Here is a 25960-nt window from a genome sequence, read left to right as displayed (position 1 = left end):
TTCTTCAATTTCAGATTCGCAATTTTTCTATTTTTCATTTTAAATATGTAACAATTATAATTTTTAAAAGGTTTCACCCAATTTTACGATTTATAGAATTTTTCTCTTTTTTTATTGGGTTTTAAACTTTTTCATTTATTGGATTTTCCAATTTTTCGATCTTTCAGTGTTCCAGATTTTTTATGAATTCGAAAAAATCTTGAGTGCCGCAGTGTTTTTTTTTTTATTATTCGGGAAACTTAGGTACCCATTTATCTTAACAGGTACTAGCCCCGCCCACCCACCATTTCTTTCCTTAGAGGTTATCTCATATGCCAAAATCACTCTTATCTTAGCAGGAACTAGCCCCGCCCACCCACCCTTTCTTTTTTTAGAAGGTATGTGATTTGCCAAAATCAGTCTTATCCTAGCTAGTAGCTGCTAAGATAAAACTGATTTTGGCAAATGATATATTCTCTAAGAAAAGAGAGGGTAAGTGGGTGGGAGGAGCTAGTGCCGACTAAGATAAGACTGATTTTGGCAAATGAAACTCCTTCCAAGAAAAGAGAGGGTGGGTGGGCGGGGCTAGTATTTTCTAGGATAAGACTGATGCTGGCAAATGACATATCCTCTAAGAAAAGAGGGTTGGTGGGCGGGGTTCATTTGCCAAAATCAATCTTATCTTAGAAGATACTAGCCCCGCCCACCCACCTTCTCTTTTCTTAGAAGATATCTCATTTGCCAAAATCAGTTTTATCCTAGAAAATATTAGCCCCGCCCACCCACCCTCTCTTTTCTTAGAAGGTATCTCATCTGCCAAAATCAGTCTTATCCTAGCTAGTAACTGCTAAAATAAAACTGATTTTGGAAAATGACATACCTTCTAAGAAAAGAGAGGGTGGATGGGTGGGTGGAGCTAGTGGCTACTAAGATAAGACTGATTTTGGCAGATGAGAAATCTTCTAAGAAAAGAGAGGGTGGGTGGGTGGGGCTAGTATTTTCTAGGATAAGACTGATTTTGGCAAATGATATATCCTCTAAGAAAAGAGGGTTGGTGGGCGGGGTTCATTTGCCAAAATCAATCTTATCTTAGAAGATACTAGCTCCGCCCACCCACCTTCTCTTTTCTTAGAAGATATCTCATTTGCCAAAATCAGTCTTATCCTAGAAAATACTAGCCCCGCCCACCCACCCTCTCTTTTCTTAGAAGGTATCTCATCTGTCAAAATCAGTCTTATCCTAGCTAGTAACTGCTAAAATAAAACTGATTTTGGCAGATGAAAAACCTTCTAAGAAAAGAGAGGGTGGGTGGGTGGGGCTAGTATCTTCTAAGATAAGACTGATTTTGGCAAAAGAGGGTTGGTGGGCGAGGCTCATTTGCCAAAATCAATCTTATCCTAGAAGATACTACAATTTTTCTATTTTGATGTTTAGTTGTCACATTTTCCACTTTCTCGATTTTTCCATTTTTCAGTTTATCTAAGAATTTTTTTCATTTTTACAGTTTAATAAATTTTCGAGTTTTCGATTTTGTAACTTAACAATTTTTTGATTTTTTGATTTTTAATTGTTCAAAATTTCAATTTTAAATTTTCAAATGTTTAATTTTCCAGTTTATTTTATAATTTTTGATTTTTAAGATATCTGATTTTTCAATTTTTAATGTATCAATTATCCGAATTTCATTGATCCGATTTTTAATTGTTTGTTTTTTAATTTTCCAAAATTTCAATTTCCAAATTTCTGGGTTTTTGATTTTTCACTTCCATAATTTTACAATTTTTCGGTTTTCAACTTTTTGATTTTTTAATTGTTTGTTTTTCCGAAAAATTAAGAGAATCCTAAAAATTCAAGGAATTCAAAAATATCCGGAAAACTCGAAAATTCGAAAAACCATAAAAACTCAAAAGATTCAATAATTTGAAATCAAAAAATCTAAAAAATCCGAACAGTCCAAAAAAATCCAAAAAATATCTCAAAAATAAATCCGAGAATTCCGAAAAATTAGGAAAATCCAAATAATAAAAACAACAAATCCAACAAATCCAGAAAATCTAAAAAAACCCAAAGAATCTAACAAATTCACGAAAATGCGGGGAAATCCAAAAAATTATAAAAAATTAAAAATCCAAAATATTCAAGAAAAATCCGAAAAAACCAGAGAATACCTAAAATTCAATAAAATCAAAAGTATCCGGAAAATTCGAAAATCCAAAATACCAAAAAAAGCCAAAAAAATTCTAGAAACTCAACAACATTCAATTATTTGAATTCCAAAAATTCAAAAAATCCAAACAATCTAAAAAAAATCTAAAAAATAAATCCGAAAAATTACGAAAATCCAAATATAAAAAACAAATCCAAGAAATACAGCAATTCCAAAAATCCAAAGAATTTAAAATATTCAAAAAAATTCAAACAAATCACAAAAATTAAAAAAATAAACGTAATATCCGAAAAATCCAAAAAATGCCCAGAAACTCAAGAGATCCAATAATTTGAAATCTAAAAACATCCAGAAAATCCAAAAAATTAAAAAAATCTAAAAACCCAAGAAACTTGAGAGCTCCAGTAGTTTGAAATCCAAAAAAATGGATAATTCTAAAAAATCCGAAAAATTTGAAAAATCCAAAAAAACAGAAAAAAAACAAAAATCCGGGGAATCCAAAAAAATCAAAAAATTCGAAATATCCAAAATACCAAAAGAAAAAAACAAAAAAAATTCAAACATCCGGAAAGCTAAAAATATGGAAAAAATCTGACATTAAAAAAAATAAAACGAAGAAATCAAAAAACTCAAGAAACTCATAAAATGCTAAAAACAAAAAAACAAAGCAATCCAGACAATCGAAAGAATGAAAAAACCGAGAAGTACCTACGAAAATTCGGAAAAAACCAAAAAGTGAAAAAACGAAAAAATTATAATTGAAAATTGAAAAATTGATTAATTAAAAATCGAAAAACTGTAAAAATGTAAACCGAAAAACAAAAAAATGCAAAATTACAAAACTGAAAAAGTGGATAATTGTAAAGTCCAAAAATTATTAAGCTGTTCGAATAATTTTAAAATCGAGAAATTGAAAAATCAGATAATTATAAAATAGAAAAATTGCTAAATTCAAAAATCGAAAAATTGCAAAAACATGACATTTATTGAAAAACTGGAAATTGTAACGATGAAATTAAGATATTTGGAAAATCAAAAATTCCAAACCATGTATATCTTTAAAAACGAAAAATTGCAAAAGATTTAAACTGAAAAATCAAAATTGAAATTTTGAATAATTGAAAATCAAAAAATTGGAAATTTGTAAAAAAACAAAATTGAAAAATTGGATAATTATAAAATCGAAAAATTATTAAACTGTAAAACTGAAAAATTGCAACATTGTAACGTCATTAATGAAGAAATTGAAGACCTGATTCATTAAAAACTGGACAATTGAGAAATCGAAAAATTGTAAAAAATAAAATTAAACATCAGAAATTACAAAATTACAAAACTGAAAAGTCTCATATTTTTAAAATTGAATAATTAAAAAATCAGACAAATTTAAAAACGAAAAACTAAGAAAGTGGAAATTGAAAAATTGATCAATTAATTAAAAAATGAACAATTAAATTTTGAATAATTGAAAATCAAAAAATTTGAAATTTGTAAAAAAACAAAATTGAAAAATTGGATAATTATAAAATCGAAAAATTATTAAACTGTAAATCTGAAAAATTGCAAAATTGTAACTTCATTAATGAAGAAATTGAAAACCTGATTTATTAAAAACTGGACACTTGAGAAATCGAAAAATTGTAAAAATATAACATTAAAAATCAGAAATTACAAAATTACAAAACTGAAAAGTCCCATATTTTTAAAATTGAATAATTGAAAAAGCAGACAAATTTAAAAGACGAAAAATTTTAAAAACGAATGACTAAGAAAGTGGAAATTGAAAAATTGTGAAAACATAAATGTGAAAAATTAAAAAATTATTAAACTGTAAATTTGAAAAATTGCACAAATTAAAATTAAAAATCAAAACATTTTAAACAATGTAATTCTGATAATTGAAAAATCATAAACTGAATAATTGAAAAAACGAATAATCTTAAAGACGAAGATTTGTAAAATTGAAAATTGAAAAATAGATTAATTAAAAACCGGACAATTGAAAAATCGAAAAATTGTAAAGAAGTAAAACGGAAAAATAAAAAAACTACAAAACTACGAAGTTGAAAAATTGGATAATTGTAAAATATAAAAATTATTAAACTGTAAATCTGAAAAATTGCAAAATTACAAAACTGAAAATCGATTAATTAAAAAAAAATATCAAAAAATCGAAAAATTAGATAATAATTGTAAAATAGAATTAAAAAAATTACAAAATTGAAAAATTGCTGCATAAAATAAGTGCAAAAAATTAGGAGTATAAAATTACAAAAATGAAAAATTGGATAATCATAAATTCGAAAATTTATTAAACTCTAAAAGTGAAAAATTCCAAAATTATATTGAAAAATCGAATAATGGTAAAATCGTAAAATTGAAACATCATTAAGTTGAAAGAAGTTGAAGAATTACGAAATTAAAAACCTGATAAAATTGAAAAATCAAAAATTACAAAATTTTATGAAAAATCAAAAACTCGGAAAATTTGAAATCGAAATTTTGAAATATTATTTGAACTAAAAAATCGGAACAATGCAATTCGAATCATTAAAAAACAAAAAATTGACAAGTCGGAAACCATTAAAAACGACAATTTACAAAATAATAATTAAACTGAAAAATCGAAAACCTGGAAAATTAAAAATTAAATTTTGAAGAATTAAAAATCGAAAAACTGAAAATTTGTAAAATTACAAAATTGAATAATTGTAAAATCGAAAAATTATTAAACTCTAAAAATGAAAAATTGCAAAATTATAAAATTATAAAATTGAAAAATCAAATAATGGCAAAGTCGTGAAATTGAAACATCATTAAGTTCAAAAATCAAGGAAAGAAATTGAAAAATCTGATAACTATATTTTGAAAAGTCTAAAAATTTTGAAATCGAAAAAATTCTAAAATGTAAATATCAAACAATTGAAAAATAAAAATCGAAAAATTCAAAAATCGAGAAATTGGAAAATCTGATAAATGTAGAATCAAAAAAATTTGCAGTCGAAAAAATTTCGAAAAAATTGGTTAAAAGTTATTTATAGAGAACTTTCCTTACTCTTAGAGTACACTACAACTAGTCCAGCTTTTTCGAAAAATTATAAGGACGGATTCATAAACCACACATGTTAGTAGGATGATATTTTATAAAATTTAAAACCCATTTGCTATGTACAATTTTGAGGTGCCATCATAACATTGTTGGTGGCGATGATAAGACAAAATTTGATCAGCGCTTTACCATCTACACGATATCAGAGATTTATTTGTCTAATAAACACAGACGTCAGACACACAGACAGACAGATGACAGAGAGACGGAAAGGGGGAAAAGCATAATTTATAGCCAAAATTAAAAAAATCTGACTGTGAAACTGTAAAAAGTATATTATTTTTTTATTTATATCCTGAAAATTATTAATTATCATCCGTCACAATAGCGTCTATGAGACATGTAGAGTGCGTTTTTCCCCAAATACATGTGCGTCGAAGTGTGGAAGAGGGTTGGTGTGAGAAAAATCCGATTAAATCGTTGAAAAAAATGCCTTTTATTCTCACCACATCTAGCAATCGTCCACTTTGTCACTGCCTCCCCCGTTATTGAAATAGCACGAATCAATCAGCCGTTTCGCTTTTAACTTCTTTGTAATTTCCGACTAATTCGACCTTTAATCGTACCGCTCGCGCAAAATAAGCGAGCAAACGTTAGCCTAATCCGATCGTCGTTTGTCATCTCGTGTTCCCGACAAAAAATAAATCCCGCTTTATTTTTAAAAGAGAAAAATTAGCCGGCTGTTTCTTTCTGGCGTATCAAATTGAGAGGACTAATCTTAATTATGAAAACTGAAGCTAATCCGCTGCTTGGCTAAACTTCATAACTTAAAACTCGTGCCTTCGTTACGAGAAGGTTCATCAATATTTATTATTCCATAACCAGTTACGTCGAAATTAATTTCCAGGGCAGACGAGTTCTGTTATTAATTATTTAGATAATTCGCGAGCCGCGCCGAGGGAAAAATTAGAATAGATGGCTGATCCGAACCCTGGTGGAAGGTCTCGGAGATTCAAATCTGCGTTTGCAAGATTTGATGTGTCGGTTGGTTTCAGGTAACCCCCGCGCGCCCTCCGCCCCCGACTCGCCTTTCACCGCCAACGCCAACTCGTCCGTGTCTTCGTCGGCGTCGCCGCTATCCAACGCCGACTGCGCCAACTTCGTCAAGAAGCAGGCCATGGCGGCCGAGATCTTCCACGGCATCCCACTCAACAACGAATACGAGCTGGTGCCCTTCAACCACTTCACCTACAGCCGGGTGTACCCCATCGAGCTGGGCCTGGGCAAGCGCGTGGTGGAGAAGCCCATCGGGTTCAAGCGCAAGGACCTACTCGAGAGTCTCATGAAGGCCCTAGAGACTCTCAACAAGAACGCCACCGAGAAGCTCACCAAGTACACCCTGGACGACTTCCTCGAGGGGTTGTACCGCGGCGAGCCCACCACCGGGACGCAGTACGAGTTGTACTTTCGGACTAAAAACGGGCGCAAGGGCGTCCCGGGGGGGTTCACCAAGGTGGTGGTGTTCCGGCCGTTCGCGCCCGTGCAGGCCATCGCCACGCAGACGCTCGCAGGTTCATTTTTCCACTTTTTTTGTCTTTGTTGAAAAATATTTTGTATTTTCATAGAATAAGCTATAACCATAACAGGTTATGGGCCCAGGTTGAGCGCTGGGTTATATGATTCTGAGCTTAAGTTGTATTTATATTGCGCATTTTGTGATAAACGTACCGATAATATGTATTGTAAAATCGAAATATTGAAAACTAAAGAAATCGGAAAATCATACGACCGGAAAATTTCGAAAATTGAAAAATTCAGATCTTATGTTGAAAATTTGAAAAATTGAATAAACGAAAATATAGAATTGAAAGAAACATTGAAAAAATAAAGAAAATGAAAAAACGAAAAACTGGGACATAAAATTGAAAAAATGAAAATTAAAAAGCCGAACTAATGGAAATTAAAAATTAAGAACTCGGAAAATTGAGGCAACGAAAAATTAAAAATCGAAAAATGGAAAATTGAGAAACTGGAAACTCAAAAAAATAAAAATTGTAATGATGAAAAATTACAGAATTGCAAATCGAGAAATTGTAGAAATGAAAAAACGAAAAATTTTTCATATCTTTATAATTTTTCCATTTGCAATTTTTGGTTTCGGTTTTTTTATTCTTTATTTTTTGAATTATTCGGTTTTTCAATGTCCTGATTTTACATTTATTCTTTTTTTCAATGTGAAACTTTCCAGTTTTTGTAGGAGTATTTGTTAATTTCGATTATCAATTTGTCGGTTTTCAATTTTTCCATTTTTCAGCCTTTGGATTTTTTAATTTTTCGTTTTCAGTTTCTAGATTTAAAATTCGATTTTATCGATTTTGCACTTTTTCAATTTTTAAGTTTCTCAATTTTAATCTTTCCATTTTTGAAGTTTTCGTTTCTTCAATTTTGCTAGTTCTTGTTTTCCAGTTTTTAGAATTTTCGAAGTTTTCATTTTATAGATTTCCGATTTTTCATTTGAAAAGTTGAAGAATTGCAAAATCGAAAAAGTGGAAAATTGGAAAATCGAAGAACTGAAGAAGCGAAAAATTGAAACATTGAAAAAGTAAAAATTGAGAAACTTAAAAAAGAAAGAAGTTAATGAATTCGAAAACACAAATACTGTAAAATTATAGAATCGAAAAACGGTGACACCGAACGATCGAAAAATTCGAAAATTGAAAATCGAATAAAGGAAAAAGTTTAAAATAACTAAAAAATTAAAAAATCGTAAAATTCATTAAGTGAAACATTTTAAAAATTATAATAATTATTATTACATATTTAAAACGAAAACTAGAAAAACTGCAAACTAAAAATTGGAGAAATAAAAAACTGAAAAATCGGAAACTGAAAAATCTAAAACTGAAGAAACAAAAAATCAAAAAATCTAAAAATTGCAAATCGAAAGATTGACATATCTAAAAAAACTCCAAAATGATCAAAAAAATAAATAAATAAAATAACTCAAGAAACTACAAAAGTCCTAGATATTGAAGATATTCAAAAATAAAAAAAATCCATGATATCCAAAAATTCAAGAAATGGAAAACATCCCAAAATTCCAAAAAATCGAGAAACAAAGAAGATTATCCAAAAAAACCGGAGAAATTCAGTAGATCCAAAAAATTAAAAAGAACAAACAGATACAAAAAATGTAAAATGTCCAAACAATTCTAAAAAATCAACATTTTAAGAAACCTAAGAACTCGAAAAATTCGAGACATCGAATAATTCCAAAAATCTAAACAATGGATACTAATTTAGTAAATCCAAAAAATCGGAGAAAAAAAATCCTAAAAATCAAAAAAACCGAAGAAATCTAATAATTCCAAAACGTGAAAGGGACTAAAAAATTCAAAATTCCAAAAAATCTAAAAAATCCAAAAATTAGGAAACTGAACAACTTAAAAAATTCCAAAAATATCCACGACTCAAGAAGCAACTCCTATTTAAGGTGAAAAATATCCAAAAAAAATCCAAGAAAATCAGAAATATCTGGATTATCTGAAAAATCCAAAAAGCCAAAAATCCAAAAATCCAAAAATTCCAAAAATGGAGGAATAAAAAAGATTGTCCAAAAAATAAAAAAAATTGAGTAAACCCAATAAATTAGAAAAAACAAAAAGAAACGAAAAATGTAAAAAATCCAAACAATTCAAAAAATCAAAGACTTTAAAAAATCCAACAATGTAAAAAATTCAAGAAACCCAATAAATCAAAAAAACCAAAGAATGAAAAACATCTCAAAAAATCCAAAAAGGCCAAAAAATGCAAAAAACCTAAGAAAGTCAAACAATTCAAGGCATCAAATTATTCCAAAAATTTTATAAATGGAAACTAGCTACAAAATCCAAAAAACCGAACAAAAAAATAAAAAAATGACAAAAGTCCAAAAACCAAAGAAATCCAATAATTCCAAAACATGAAAGGAACTAAAAAATGAAAAATTGAAAAAATTTGGAAGTCGAAAAAACGAAAAATTTTTCAAATCTTTAATTTTTCTATTTGCAATTTTTTGTTCCGTTTTTTTTCTATTTTTCAATTATTCGGTTTTGCAATGTCCTGAGTTTATATATATTCTTTTTTTCTTTAATCCAAACATGTTAAAAAACCTAAGAAACTCGAAAAATTCAAGACGTCCAATAATTAAAAAAATCTAAAAAATGGAACCTAATTCAAAAATCCAAAAAATCGGAGTAAAAACATCCTAAAAATTAAAAAAAATTGAAGAAATAAAATAATTCCGAAATATGAAAGGAACTAAAAAATTCAAAATTCCAAAAAGACAAAAAAGCCAAAAATTAGAAAACTGAAAAAGTTAAAAAAATCCAAAAATATCCACGACTCAAGAAGCAAATCCAATTTAGGGTGAAAAAAAATCCTAAAAAAAATACAAGAAAATCTTAAATTTCTGGATTATCCGAGAAATCCAAAAATCCGAGAATCCAAAAATCCAAAAATTCCAAAAAATGGTGGAATTAAAGAAATTATCCAAAAAAAAAAACAAAAGAAAAAAAAATCAAGAGACCCAATAATTCAAAACATCCAAAGAATGAAAAACTTCCTAAAAAAATTCAAAACGGCCAAAAAATTCAAGACAACCAATAATTTCAAAAATCTAAAAAGTGAAAACCAGAGAAAAAAAATTAAAAAATCTCAAAAATCCAAAAAACCGTAGAAGTCCAATAATTCCAAAACAAAAAAGGAACTCAAAAATAAAAAATTCCAAAATATCTAAAAAATCCAAAAATTAATAAAAAACGAAAAAGTTTAAAAAATTAAAATGTATCCTCGACTCAAGAAGCAAATCCTATTTAAGCTGAAAAAATCCAAAAAAATCCAAGAAAAATTCAAGAAAATCTGAAATTTGTATTATCCGAAAAATCCAAAAATCCAAAAATTCCAAAAAATGGAGGAATAAAAAAAATATCGAAAAAATTAAATAAGTTCAATAAATTAGAAAAAACAAAAATAACAAAAAATGTAAAAAATCCAAATAATTGAAAAATCAGACTTTGAAAAATTAAAAAATTAAAAAATTCAATAAACCCAATAATTCAAAAAATCCAAAGAATGAAAAACATCCTAAAAAATCCAAAAAGGCCAAAAAGTGCAAAAAACCTAAGAAAATCAAACAATTCAAGACATCCAATTATTCCAAAAATTTGATAAATGGAAACTAGCTAAAAAATCCAAAAAACCGGAGAACAAAAAAATAAAAAAATGCCAAAAATTCAAAAACCAAAGAAGTCCAATAATTCCAAAACATGAAAGGAAGTAAAAAATGAAAAATTGAAAAAATTTGGAAGTCGAAAAAACGAAAAATTTTTCAAATCTTTAATTTTTCTATTTGCAATTTTTTGTTTCGTTTTTCTTTATTTTTTCAATTATTCGGTTTTTCAATGTCCTGAGTTTATATTTATTCTTTTTTTCGGTGTGGAACTTTTCAATTTTTGGATTTGTTAATTTCTATTAGCAATTTGTGGGTTTTCAATTTTTCGGTTTTTCGGCCTTTGGATTTTTTAATTCCTCGTTTTCAGTTTCCATATATTCAAATTTTTGGTTTCTTCAATTTTTGATTTGCAATTTTTAAAATATTTCCCATTTTTCAGTTGGTGGATTTTATAACTTTTTCATTTATTCTATTATTATTTTTAGAATGTTAATTTTTAAGTTTCTCGATTTTGGATTTTGCAATTTTTATTTTTTTCAGTTTTTCGAATCGAAAAAATGGAAAAATTGCAAAACTGTGAAGTTAAAAATCAAACATTGAACCAACGAAAAATTTAAAAGTATAAAGATTAAAATTGAGGAACGTGAAAATCGAAAAAGTGCAAAATCGAAAAAGTGGAAAATCGGAAAATCGAAGAACTGAAGAAGCGAAAAATTGAAACATTGAAAAACTAAAAATTGAGAAACTTAACAAATAAAGAAGTTCATGAATTCGAAAACCCAAATACTGTAAAATTATAGAATCGAAAAACGGTGACACCGAACGATCGAAAAATTCGAAAATTGAAAATCGAATAAAGGAAAAAGTTTAAAATAACTAAAAAATTAAAAAATCTTAAAATTCATAAAGTGAAACATTTTAAAAATGATAATTATTATTATTACATATTTAAAACGAAAACTAGAAAAACTGCAAACTAAAAATTGAAGAAATAAAAAACTGAAAATTCGGAAACTGAAAAATCTAAAACTGAAGAAACAAAAAATCAAAAAATCTAAAAATTGCAAATCGAAAGATTGACATATCTAAAAAAACTCCAAAATGATCAAAAAAATAAATAAATAAAATAACTCAAGAAACTACAAAAATCCTAGATATTGAAGATATTCAAAAATAAAAAAATCCAAGATATCCAAAAATTCAAGAAATGGAAAACATCCCAAAATTCCAAAAAATCGAGAAACAAAGAAGAGTATCCAAAAAAAACCGGAGAAATTCAGTAGATCTAAAAAATTAAAAACAACAAACAGATACAAAAAATGTAAAAAGTCCAAACAATTCTAAAAAATCAACATTTTAAGAAACCTAAGAAACTCGAAAAATTCAAGACATCTAATAATTCCAAAAATCTAAAAAATGGATACTAATTTCAAAAATCCAAAAAATCGGAGAAAAAAAATCTTAAAAATCAAAAAAACCGAAGAAATCTAATAATTCCAAAACGTGAAAGGGACTAAAAAATTCAAAATTCCAAAAAATCTAAAAAATCCAATAATTAGGAAACTGCACAACTTAAAAAATTCCAAAAATATCCACGACTCAAGAAGCAACTCCTATTTAAGGTGAAAACTCAAAGACTTTAAAAAATCCAACAATGTAAAAAATTCAAGAAACCCAATAAATCAAAAAAACCAAAGAATGAAAAACATCCCAAAAAATCCAAAAAGGCCAAAAAATGCGAAAAACCTAAGAAAGTCAAACAATTCAAGGCATAAAATTATTCCAAAAATTTTATAAATGGAAACTAGCTACAAAATCCAAAAAACCGGAGAACAAAAAAATAAAAAAATGACAAAAATCCAAAAACCGAAGAAATCCAATAATTCCAAAACATGAAAGGAACTAAAAAATGAAAAAAATTTCAAATCTTTAATTTTTCTATTTGGAATTTTTTGTTTCGTTTTTTTTTTTATTTTTTCAATTACTCGGTTTTTCAATGTCCTGAGTTTATATTTATTCTTTTTTTCGGTGTGGAATTTTTCAATTTTTGGATTTGTTCATTTCTATTAGCAATTTGTGGGTTTTCAATTTTTCGATTTCAGTTTTCAGATTTTTCAATTTTTCGTTTCTCCAATTTTTGATTTGCAGTTTTTATAGTGTTCATTTTAAATATGTAATAACTATAATTTTTAAAATATTTCACTTTTCAATTTTACGATTTTAGAATTTTCCCATTTTTCAGTTGTTCGATTTTATAACTTTTTCATTTATTCCATTATTATTTTTAGAATGTTAATTTTTAAGTTTCTCGATTTCTAGTTTTTCAGTGTTTCAATTTTTCATTTCTTCAGTTCTTCGATTTGTAACTTTTGAGTTTTCCCCTTTTTGATTTTGCAATTTTTCGTTTTTCCAAAATTGAAACATCTAAGATTGAGAATTTGAAAAAATTAATAAACCAAAAATAATAAAATCTAAAGAAACATTGAAAAATTAAAGGAAATGAAAAAACGAGAAATTGTGATATAAAACTGAGAAAATGAAATTGAAAAAATTAAAAATTTGAAAAATTTTTGTTTTGTCTCGTTTTTCTAATCTTGTAACATCAAACTTCTTGTTGTTTTTTCTTCTTTTTTTATAAATTCGCATATACCAGACTTGTATTTTTGTTCCCATAAGGACGTTTGTCTGTGGGAAAATAAACTATTATTATTATTATTATTATTATTATTGTTATTATTAAAATTGAGGAGACGAAAAATGATAAATCGAAAAATGAAAAATTGTAATATCGCAAAATTGCAAGATTGAAAAATTGCGCATTACTCAACACTCATACTCGAGGGGGAGTGTTGAAGAAAATATTCCGTATTTATACTTTCACACAATAAAACTATAACAATGACAGGTTATGGACCCAGATTGAACGCTGGGTATTGTGTTTGTGAACCTATAATAATACCAGTTGTAACTTTTCTCTCGTGGTGTTCCCCAGGTCCCCGCGACAAGGAGCTCATCCACATCATCCTGCCGCTGTCCGGCCGCACCGCCACCTTCCAGAGCTTCATGGACAAGTTCGTGAAGATCGGACTCAAGAACGACCGGCGGGTGCACCTCACGGTGGTGTACTTCGGCGAGGAGGGTCTGTCGGAAGCCAGAGCCATCATGTCGCGGGTCCTCATGACGAAGAACAGCGGCGGCAACGCCAACAACCTGCGCCTGCTGGCGCTCAACGAGACCTTCTCGCGGGGCAAGGGTTTGCGCGTGGGGGCGGAGCGCCTGTGGGGCGACAAGAAGGACGTGCTGCTGTTCATGTGCGACGTGGACGTGGTGTTCAGTGCGCGCTTCCTGGACCGGTGCCGGTGGAACACTGAGGCCGGCAGGAAGGTGTACTACCCGGTGGTGTTCAGCCTGTACAACCCCCACGTGGTGTACACGCTGCAGGGGCGCGACGTGCCGTCGGAGAACGACCAGCTGGTGATCTCGAGGGACACGGGCTTCTGGAGGGACTTCGGCTACGGGATGACGTGCCAGTACAGGTGAGTCCACGAGTTCGATCGACCTCCATACTTATCCGAGATCTGGCGAGAAAAAAATACAAGGACAGACCCGAGGGTTGATAAATTAGTCGCGTGACGACCTTTACGGTAGCGAATTTTAAACGGAGACTTTAAACCGCCCCATGCAAATTACATCCCTGCCGACTTTCCACCGTTTACGTATATTACTCCAATAATAATCGTTGTTACTTGTAATGATTTACGACGCTGCAATTTACATTCAAATGTAGGGGCGAAGTTTTAATGTGTTTACATAGTTGGCGAAGAATTCCCAGGCATGAATACTTGGTGCTGTTCGCAGCCCTCGCACCACTCACTCACCCCAATTACTATCTATTTTTACTACTTGAGCGTAGCTAAGGAACTGTAGTCAGCGAGTCCATCGGACGACTTCAAACTTTCATGTTTTTTAGACGTTTCATGACCTCAACTATATACTAGGAATATCGTGTAGATGGTAAAACTATAACTAACCAAAATTATTTCAGTTCCTCGCTTTTCCAACTTTAAATTTTTCAATTTTGCAATTTTTAGTATTCTAGTTTTACGATTTTCCAATTTCTTTAATTTTCAATATTTCGATTTTATCGATTTTGCACTTTTTCAATTTTTAAGTTTCTCAATTTTTGAATTTTTCGTTTCTTCAATTTTTCAAGTTCTTGATTTCCAGTTTTTAGAATTTTCGAAACTTTCATTTTATACATTTTCGTTCCTTCATTTTTGATTGCTCAGTTTTACAATTTTGCATTTTTTTTTCGTTTTTTTAATTCGAAAAGTTGAAAAATCGAAAAACCAAAAAAAAACAAAAATTGCAAATCATAGAACTGAAGAAACGAAAAATTGGAGCATTGGAATACTAAAAATACTGTAAAATTATAGAATCAAAAACTGTGAGACCAAAAGACCCAAAAATTGGAAAATTAAAAATCGAATAAATGAAAAAGTTTTAAAATTCAATGACTGAAAAATGAAAAAAATAAAAATGGTAAAATTCAAAAAGTGAAACATTTTAAAAATTATTACTACATATTTAAAATGAAAAATTGAAAAAATAAAAAACTGAAAAATCTAAAACTGAAGAAACTAAAAATTAAAAAATCTAAAAATTGAAAACCGAAAAACTGCAAATCGAAAGATTTGACAAATCTAAAAAATTCCAAAATGACACAAAAAAAGAAAATACAAGAAACCAAGAAATTATAAAAATCCGATAAATAAAAATATTGAAAACATCCAAAAATTTTAAAAATCCAAAATATCCAAAAATTAAAAAAATGGAAAATATACCAAAAATCCGAAAAATCCAAAAAATCGACGAACAAAAAAAAATCGAAAGTATTTAGTAGATCCAAAAAATTAGAAACAACAAACAGAAACAAAAAATGTAAAAAATCCAAATAATTCTAAAAAATCCAAAAATTTTAAAAATCCAAACATTTTGAAAAACCTAAGAAACTCGAAAAATTCAAAACGTCCAATAATTAAAAAAAATCTAAAAAATTGAACCTAATTCAAAAATCGAAAAAATCGGAGTAAAAACATCCTAAAAATCTAAAAAAATCGAAGAAATCCAATAATTCCAAAACATGAAAGGAACTAAAAAATTCAAAATTCCAAAAAGATAAAAAAATCCAAAAATTAGAAAACTGAAAAAGTTAAAAAAACCCAAAAATATCCACGACCTTCTTCGTCCTATTTAGCGTGAAAAAAAAATGCAAAAAAATACAAGAAAATCTTAAATATCCGGATTATCCGAAAAATCACAAAATAAAATAATGCAAAAATCCAAAAATTCCAAAAAATGGAGAAATTAAAAAAATTATCCAAAAGATCGAAAAAGTAAACCCAATAAATTAAAAAAAAACAAAAGAAACAAAAAATCCAAACAATAAAAAAAATCGAAGACTTTAAAAAATTCAAAAATTTAAAAAATCCACGAAACCCAATAATTCGAAAAATCCAAAGAATGAAAAACATCCTAAAAAAATCCAGAAGGGCCAAAAAATTCAAGAAACCTAAGAAACTAAAAAATTCCAGACATCCAACAATTTCAAAAATCTAAAAAGTGAAAACCAGCGAACAGAAAATTTTAAAAAATTCCAAAAATCCAAAAAACCGTAGAAATCCAATAATTCCAAAACACAAAAGGAACTAAAAAATTAAAAAATCCAAACAATTCTAAAAAATCAAAAAATTTAAAAAATCCAAACATTTCAAAAAACCTAAGAATCTCGAAAAATTCAAGGCGGCCAATAATTAAAAAAATCTAAAAAATCGGAGTAAAAACATCCTAAAAATCTACAAAAATGGAAGAAATCTAATAATTCCAAAACATGAAAGTAACTAAAAAATTCAAAATTCCAAAAAAATCCAAAAAATTCAAAAATTAGAAAACTGAAAAAGTTAAAAAAATCTAAAAATATCCACGACTCAAGAAGCAAATCCTATTTAGGGTGAAAAAAAATCCAAAAAAAATCCAAGAAAATCTTAAATATCCGGATTATCCGAAAAATCCAAAAATCCAAGAATGCAAAAATTCCAAAAAATGGAGGAATTAAAACAAATATCCAAAAGATCGAAAAAATTGAATAAACCCAATAAATTAAAAAAAAACAAAAGAAACAAAAAATCCAAACAATTCAAAAAATCAAAGACTTTAAAAAATTCGAAAATTTTAAAAATCCAAGAAACCCAATAATTCAAAAAATCCAAAGAATGAAAAATTCCAAAACAAAAAAGGAACTAAAAAATAAAAAATTCCAAAAAATCTAAAAAATCCAAAAACTATTAAAAAATGAAAAAGTTTAAAAAATTAAAAAATATCCACGACTCAAGAAGCAAATCCTATTTAAGGTGAAAAAATCCAAAAAAATCCAAGAAAAATCCAAGGAAATCTGAAATATACGGATTATCCGAAAAATTCAAAAATCCAAAAATTCCAAAAAATGGAGGAATAAAAAAATATCGAAAAAATTGAATAAGTCCAATAAATTAGAAAAACAAAATGTAACAAAAATGTAAAAAATCTACATAATTCAAAAAATCAAAGACTTTAAAAAATTCAAAAATCAAAAAATTCAATAAACCCAATAATTCAAAAAATCCAAAGAATGAAAAACATCCCAAAAAATCCAAAAAGGTCAAAAATTCAAGAAATCTAAGAAACTGAAAAAATTTAAGACATCCAAAATTCCGAAAATTTAAAAAATTGAAACTAGCTCAAAAATCCAAAAAAGCCGAGAACAGAAGAAAATAAAAAAAATCCCAAAAATCCAAAAAATCGAAGAAATCCAATAATTCCAGAACATGAAAGGAACTAAATAATTAAACAATATCCTCGACTCAAGAAGCAAATCCTATTTAGGGTGAAAAAAAATCCAAACAAAATAAAAGAAAATCTGAAATATCCGGATTATCCGAAAAATCCAAAAATCCAAGAATGCAAAAATCCAAAAATTCCAAAAATGGAGGGATTAAAACAAATATCCAAAAGATCGAAAAAATTGAATAAACCCAACAAATTGAAAAAAAAACAAAAGAAACAAAAAATCCAAACAATTCAAAAAATCAAAGACTTTAAAAAGTTCGAAAATTTAAAAAATGCAAGAAACCCAATATTTCAAAAAATCCAAAGAATGAAAACCATCCTAAAAAAATCCAAAAGGACCAAAAAATTCAAGAAACCTAAGAAACTCAAAAAATTCAAGACATCCAATAATTTCAAAAATCCAAAAAGTGAAAACCAGCGAACAAAAAATTTAAAAAAATCCCAAAAATCCAAAAAATCGAGGAACAAAAAATCGGAAATATTTAGTAGATCCAAAAAATTAGAAACAACAAACAGAAACAAAAAAGGTAAAAAATCCAAACAATTCTAAAAAATCAAAAAATTTAAAAAATCAAACATTTTAAGAAACCTAAGAAACTCGAAAAATTCAAGACATCCAATAATTTAAAAAATCTAAAAAATGGAACCTAATTCAAAAATCCAAAAAATCGGGGTAAAACATCCTAAACATCTAAAAAAAATCGAAGAAATCCAATAATTCCAAAACATGAAAGGAACTAAAAAATTCAAAATTCTAAAAATTAGAAAACTGAAAAAGTTAAAAAAAAAAACAAAAATATCCACGACCCAAGAAGCAAATCCTATTTAGGGTGAAAACAAAATCCCAAAAAATCTTAAATATCCGGATTATCCGAAAAATCCAACAATCCAAGAATCCAAAAATCCAAAAATTCCAAAAAAATGGAGGAATTAAAAAATTATCCAAAAGATCGAAAAAATTGAATAAACCCAATAAATTAAGAAAAAACAAAAGAAACAAAAAATCCAAACAATTCAAAAAATCAAAGATTTTAAAAAATTCAAAAATTTTAAAAATCCAAGAAACCCAATAATTCAAAAAATCCCAAGAATGAACAACATCCCAGAAAAATCCAAAAGGGCCAAAAAATTCAAGAAACCCAAGAAATTCAAAAAATTCAAGACATCCAATAATTTCAAAATTCTAAAAATTGAAAACCAGCGAACAAAAAAATTAAATAAATCTCAAAAATCCAAAAAACCGTAGAAATCCACTAATTCTAAAACAAAAAAGAACTAAAAAATAAAAAATTCCAAAAAATCTGAAAAATCCAAAAATTATTAAAAAACGAAAAAGTTTAAAACAATAAAAAATTTCCACGACTCGAGAAGCAAATCCTATTTAAGGTGAAAAAATCCAAAAAAATAAAAAAATCCAAGAAAATCTGATATATCCAGATTATCCGAAAAATCAACAGGAAAAATCCAATAATTCAAGAATTAATTTCGGAGGCTTCCATGATTGTTTTCGGGTTGGCACCGTGTTAATTGAGTTTTTGGGCTCAACTTTTCGCACACGTTCGTAAGTGACATCTTCAGGAGAAGAGTTAAGAAAGAAGAGTTTCTCCTCTGGTATGGTTGACATACTGAGTTACTGTGCTCTTTTGCCTTATTCCTAATTTCTTAACTCTGCTCCTGAGGATGTCACTTACGAAAGTGTGCGAAACGTTGAGCCCAAAAACTCAATTAACAAGGTCCCAACCCGGAAAACGATAATGTATAAATTCAAGAATTCAAAAATCCAAAAATTCAATAAATCCAAAAAAATCGAAAAAGAAAATTATCCAAAAAATCGGAAAAATTGAAAAGAAACAAAAAATGTAAAAATCCAAAAATTAGAAAACTGAAAAAGTTAAAAAAAAAAACAAAAATATCCACGACCCAAGAAGCAAATCCTATTTATGGTGAAAAAAAATCCCCAAAAAATACAAAAAAATCTTAAATATCCGGATTATCTGAAAAATCCAAAAATCCAAAAATCCAAAAATTTCAAAAATGGAGGAATTAAAAAATTATCCGAAAGATCGAAAAAACTGGATAAACCCAATGAATTAAAAAAAAACAAAAGAAATAAAAAATCCAAACAATTCAAAAAATCAAAGACTTTAAAAAATTCAAAAATTTTAAAAATCCAAGAAACCCAATAATTCAAAAAATCCCAAGAATGAAAAACATCCCAAAAAATACCAAAAGGGCCAAAAAATTCAAGAAACCCAAGAAACTCAAAAAATTCAAGACATCCAGTGATTTCAAAAATCAAAAAATTGAAAACCAGCGAACAAAAAAATTAAATAAATCTCAAAAATCCAAAAAACCGTAGAAATCCAATAATTCCAAAACAAAAAAGGAACTAAAAATAAAAAATTCCAAAAAATCTAAAAAATCTAAAAATTAATAAAAAACGAAAAAGTTTAAAAAATTAAATAATAACCACGACTCAAGAAGCAAATCCTATTTAAGGTGAAAAAATCCAAAAATATCAAAGAAAAATCCAAGAAAATCTGAAATATCCGGATTATCCGAAAAATCAAAGAATCGAAAAATCCAAAAATCCAAAGATTCCAAAAAAATGGAGGAATAAAAAAATATCGAAAAACTTGAATAAATCCAATAAATTAGAAATAACAAAAATAACAAAAAATCCAAATAATTAAAAAATCAGACTTTAGAAAATTTAAAAATTTAAAAATTCAGTAAACCCAATAATTCAAAATATCCAAAGAATGAAAAACATCCCAAAAAATCCAAAAAGGTCAAAAAACTCAAGAAATCTAACAAAACTGAAAAAATTCAAGATATCCAAAATTCCGAAAATTTAAAAAAATTGGAACTAATTCAAGAATCCAAAAAAGCGGAGAACAGAAGGAAATAAAAATAATCCCAAAAATCCAAAAAACCGAAGAAATCCAATAATTCCAAAACGTGAAAGGAACTAAAAAATTAAAAAATATCCTCGACTCAAGAAGCAAATCCTATTGAAGGTGAAAAAATCCAAAAAAATGTGATATATCCGGATTATCCGAACAATCCAAAAAACCGGAAAAATCCATTAATTCAAGAATTAATTTCGGAGGCTTCCATGATCGTTTTTCGGGTTGGGACCGTGCTGATTGAATTTTTGGGCTCAACGTTTCGCACACGTTCGTAAGTGACATCTTCAGGAGCAGGGTTAAGAAAGAAGAGTTTCCCTCTGAGTTGCTGTGCTCTTTTGCCTTATTCCTAATTTCTTAACCCTGCTCCTAAGGATGTCACTTACGAAAGTGTGCGAAACGTTGAGCCCAAAAACTCAACTAACAAGGTCCCAACCCGGAAGACGATAATGTATGAATTCAAGAATCGAAAAATTCAATAAAACCAAAAAAATCGAAAAGAAAATTATTCAAAAAATCGGAAAAATTGAAAAGAAACAAAAAATGTAAAAAATCCAAAAATTTTAAATATCTAAGAAACCCAATAATTGCAAGAATTCAAAGAATGAAAACCATCCCAAACTAATAATAACAGTATTGCATTCCCAAATTTTCGGGAAAATAGAGTGAGTCCTTCTTGATTTAATAAAATAAACCCATTCATTAATTTTTTTGAGTCAGTCTGTATAAGTAATTTAGTTAAATTTATCATGCTTTCTGTAACCTTAAAAGTTTTGCAAGATCTCAGACCACTCGGTTTTGCATTTTCAAAATTAAATTGTAAAACTCAACACATATTCATAGAGCACATGTACAGAAGTATCTTATTTTATAAAACTGAAACAAAATTACTAATGTATAAGTACATTACGCTCAGGAAGCAAAAATAAAGACCCTTCTTAGAGATGCATCTCCATTAGGGGCATGTTTCATTCACGATTTTATTGTGATAGGTCATGATTGTAAACCCGGTACTGTTCCTTTTATTAGCTATTTATTATGGTTTTATTGGTCAGTAAAAACGCGACTGCTTTAGCGTAATGCGTTTTAACTGTGTTTCTCACAAAAAACATAACGTTACGTCTGCCATTCCAATCGGGTTGAGCTGTAAAATTTCCGAGCTCGGTATCTGCACTTTATGGCTTCTGCTATGGCCATTTGAATTTTTTGTAACGAGGGGTTAGGTCTCAGTGCCGGACGGAAACATTCGGCGAGGGTTAAGGGAGTTACCACGAGGAAACCGACAAGAAATAGTGCATACCAAAGTTCCATAAGCATTAATAGTGAAACGGTGGCTGTAGCGACTCCGTAAAAACTTGATTGCTCTTTTATTTTACAACGTGGCCTAAGTGTGTTTGGTAATGCTGAAAGAGGAAGGATCGAGCTAGGTTTATATAGGAGTAGAAAAAGTTTCTGGGCTCAAATAATTTTTGATCCTTCGTCTATCAAAATCACCCGGTATACGCAAACACCCGTAAAACTCAACGACACTATTAAAATCCGGAAAAATCCGTCCAACTTGTCGAATAAAGTTTAATCGTAATTGTGGAGGGTTTTCGTCGTCGGTTTGCCCTCAAACGCCAGATCAAACACCCCGATTGCTCGACTTTCCCTTTTTCTTTGCCTCTCCAAACGAAACGAAATAAATATTAAACCGGATTTAACGAATGAAATTTGAGACGCGACGCCTAAAAAACTCACTTAATCCACCGCAAGACCCCATCCAGACGCGGAATCTTGATTTATACCCTCTAGACGACATCCACAAGAAGCATTTAATTAAAAGCGTGGGAACTTCCTCGAATTTTATAAAAAAAGTGTTGTTCGCGCCTCGAGACAAAACCCGGGAGTGTTTTAATGGCGGTTTAGACGGTGATTTGGGGGGGTGACGTCAGTGGGTTTCCGGGCGGATTAATACGTGAGGGTTTTTAAAGTAAAAACCTGTCCCAAATATCACTTCTGCGTCTTTTTGACTTGAATTTTTTTTTTGTTTATGCAGTTTTTCGGTTTCCGTTTTTTATTTTCTTTACTATTTCAATTATTTAATTTTTCAATGTATCGATTTTATAATATTTTGTTTTTGTATTTTAATCTTTTCAGTTTTTCGTTTCTCCAATTTTTGATTTACGATTTTTCAATTTTTCATTTTTTTTCTTTCTTCAGTTCTTAGATTTTGGAATCTTTCGAAAGTTCGGCGGATTAATACGTGAGGGTTTTTAATGGAAAAATTGGTGGAAGGTTATTTCGAAATTTTTTTGTTTTGTTCTGATACCTCTATAAAGCAAAAATCTGTCTCAAATAACACTTCTGCGTCTTTTTGACTTGAATTTTTCAATTTTTCTGTTTTTTTGTTTATGCAGTTTTTCGGTTTCCGTTTTTTGTTTTCTTTACTATTTCAATTATTTAATTTTTGAATGTATCGATTTTATAATATTTTGTTTTTATATTTTATCATTTCAGTTTTTCGTTTCTCCAATTTTTGATTTACGATTTTAAAATGTTTCTTTTTTTTTGTTTCTTCAGTTCTTAGATTTTGGAATTTTTCGAAAGTTCGGCGGATTAATACGTGAAGGTTTTTAATGGAAAAATTGGTGGAAGGTTATTTCGAAATTTTTTTGTTTTGTTCTGATACCTCAATAAAGTAAAAATCTGTCTCAAATAACACTTCTGCGTCTTTTTGACTTGAATTTTTCAATTTTTCTGTTTTTTTGTTTATGCAGTTTTTCGGTTTCAGTTTTTTGTTTTCTTTACTATTTCAATTATTTAATTTTTCAATGTATCAATTTTATAATATTTTGTTTTTGTATTTTAATCTTTTCAGTTTTCCGTTTCTCCAATTTTTGATTTACGATTTTTAAATTTTTCATTTTTTTTCGTTTCTTCAGTTCTTAGATTTTGGAATTTTTCGAAACTTCGGCGGATTAATACGTGAGGGTTTTTAGTGAAAAAATTGCTGAAAGGTTATTTCGAAATTTTTTTGTTTTGTTCTGATACCTCTATAAAGTAAAAATCTGTCCCAAGTAACACTTCTGCGTCTTTTTGACTTGAATTTTTCAATTTTTCTTTGTTTTGTTTATGCAGTTTTTCGGTTTCCGTTTTTTGTTTTTTTTTACTATTTCAATTATTTAATTTTTCAATGTAACGATTTTATAATATTTTGTTTTTGTATTTTAATCGTTTCAGTTTTTCGTTTCTCCAATTTTTGATTTACGTTTTTTAAATTTTTCATTTTTTTTTGTTCCTTCAGTTATTGGATTTTGGAATTTTTCGAAAGTTTGGCGGATTAATACGTGGGGGTTTTTAGTGGAAAAATTGGTGGAAGGTTATTTCGAAATTTTTTTGTTTTGTTCTGATACCTCTATAAATTAAAAATCAGTCTCAAATAACACTTCTGCGTCTTTTTGACTTGAATTTTTCAGTTTTTCTTTTTGTTGTTTGTGCAGTTTTTCGGTTTCAGTTTTTTGTTTTCTTTACTATTTCAATTATTTAATTTTTCAATGTATCGATTTTATAATATTTTGTTTTTGTATTTTAATCTTTTCAGTTTTCCGTTTCTCCAATTTTTGATTTACGATTTTTAAATTTTTCATTTTTTTTTTCTTCAGCTCTTAGATTTTGGAATTTTTCGAAAGTTCGGCGGATTAATACGTGAGGGTTTTTAGTGGAAAAATTGGTGGAAGGTTATTTGGAAATTTTTTTGTTTTGTTCTGATACCTCTATAAAGAAAAAATCTGTTCCAGATAACACTTCTGCGTCTTTTTGACTTGAATTTTTCAATTTTTCTTTTTTTTTTGTTTATGCAGTTTTTCCGTTTCCGTTTTTTGTTTTCTTTACTATTTCAATCATTTAATTTTTCAATGTATCGATTTTATAATATTTTGTTTTTATATTTTAATCTTTTCAGTTTTTCGTTTCTCCAATTTTTCATTTACGATTTTTAATTTTTTCTTTTTTTTTTGTTTCTTCAGTTCTTAGATTTTGAAATTTTTCGATTTAAAAGTTCTCGAGTTTTCAGTTTTTAACTTGTAGATTCTTTAACTATTTTAATTTTTCAATTTTTCGGTGTCTAAATTTTTTTTTTGTTTTTTCAGTTCCAGTTTTTTCAAATTTTCGCTTCAGTTTTGAGTATGCAACTTTTCAAGTTTATATTTTTAAATTTTTCAATTTTTCGATTTTTTAATTTTTAGCTTTTTCAGTTTCTCAATTTTCCAAAGTTTTGTTTCTTGAATTTCTGGATTTTGCACTGTTTGCATTTAAAATTTCTCGAGTTTTCACTTTTCGATTCTTTAATTATCTTTTTTTCTTCTTCAAATTTTCGATTTTCAATTTTTCGTTTTAGTTTTTATTATCCTTATAATTTCTTTGTTCCAGATCCGACTTTCTGAAAGTTCGTGGCTTCGACGAGGACATAGTAGGCTGGGGCGGCGAAGACGTCATGCTGTATCGAAAGTACGTCCGAAGCAGTATGAAGGTGATCAGAGCCACGGACCCCGGGATTTTCCACATCTGGCACCCCAAGGTGACTGAGCTCGCGGGTTGATTTAGACGTTACAACGACTCATTTCAGGTGTGTTCGGGCGGGCCGGGTAGCCAGAAGCTGTCCGCCGACCAGTACCGGGCTTGCATTAGATCGCGAGCCCTCAACGAAGCCTCCCATGCCCAGCTGGGCTTCCTGGCGTTCCGGGACGACATCGCTGCCAATAGTAGTCCGGCGAAGTACCCGCCGCACCCCCCAAAACCCATTAAGCCGCAGCAACTCAAGAAGAAACCCACCACCTGAGTGACATCCACCGAATTTTAACCCATCGAGTGACAAAAGTGAGATAAAGACAATCCTAACCTAACTTTTGCTTAACCCCTATAGCGGAAGGTGGCTTGCACGCACACAGTGTACTGAAGATGAGTCAGTGTCGAAACACGTTGTTAGTTGTTTTAGTTCGGGGGGAGGTGCACTGTGTGCGCCATGTTAGGGTAGATTAGCCCGTCTGGATGATCCAGGTGTGGTCCAGACGAGCTGAAGCCGAATCCGCGCCGCGCGATTGGAGCCGAAATTCCATATTTTGTTACCGTTGCGTTCTTTAAATGTTAGAATGTTGTAAGACTGTTGCTACATCGAATAGGTTTCCGTAGAACCAACTAGCTCTAGTCTAGCGCATGTTACTTTGTATACCTGCATACAATTGGACACTGGAGCGACCTTTTGTATTTGATTGAAACGTCCTGACAGATGATATCACTAGATATATACTATGTTTTCCAATTATGATGTGAGCGATTTTAAGAATAAATTTTGTTGTAATGTTGGAGTTTCATTCCCGAACAAGTTGCGAATTCGCCGGCTTGCTCTGTCATAACGTCTCCCTGTGGTGGCTTTCCAATATGTACGGATCCCGAGGGATAATGGACGCAAAAACAGTTTGCATAGCAGTTGTTGGTAGATAGTTTGCAAACACTAGTTCGTATCCGCAAGTTGGTAAGTGTGTTCTTGTCGGCTTGTTTGCCGCCGAATCGATTCGGTACGGCCGGGATTCGCATCGGAAACAAAGGCGGCGCGGATCGCCAACCTGGTGGCAACCGCCGAAACCCGACCTTACGGTAAGCATGAATAAATTAACGCGTTTTTTGCTTTAATTTTATATAATAAGAGACTCCTGCAATTGTGGTGTATGAACCCGTGCTGAGTTCTCACTCTAGAGATACAAACTTTTGGAAAAAAAAAT

General features: G+C 29.3%; 1 protein-coding gene across 1 annotated transcript in view; it reads left to right on the top strand.

Moving 5' to 3' along the window:
• Nucleotides 1–25540, top strand: part of LOC135125432 (chondroitin sulfate N-acetylgalactosaminyltransferase 1) — a 173690-nt gene extending 148150 nt beyond the window's left edge. Inside the window, exons 6-9 of the mRNA XM_064051053.1 lie at nucleotides 6251–6766; nucleotides 13400–13943; nucleotides 24612–24759; nucleotides 24808–25540. Of these exons, the coding sequence (XP_063907123.1) occupies nucleotides 6251–6766; nucleotides 13400–13943; nucleotides 24612–24759; nucleotides 24808–25020 (1421 nt within the window). The 3' untranslated portion in view covers nucleotides 25021–25540. The remainder of the gene's footprint in view (nucleotides 1–6250; nucleotides 6767–13399; nucleotides 13944–24611; nucleotides 24760–24807) is intronic.
• Nucleotides 25541–25960: the final 420 nt, after the last annotated feature.

The sequence above is a fragment of the Zophobas morio genome, unplaced genomic scaffold (assembly GCF_036711695.1).
Source record: "Zophobas morio isolate AGI-343-1 ecotype UQ-CSIRO unplaced genomic scaffold, CSIRO_AGI_Zmor_V1 ptg000008l, whole genome shotgun sequence".
NCBI lineage: Eukaryota > Metazoa > Arthropoda > Insecta > Coleoptera > Tenebrionidae > Zophobas > Zophobas morio.
This window is presented reverse-complemented; position numbering and strand designations above follow the sequence as displayed.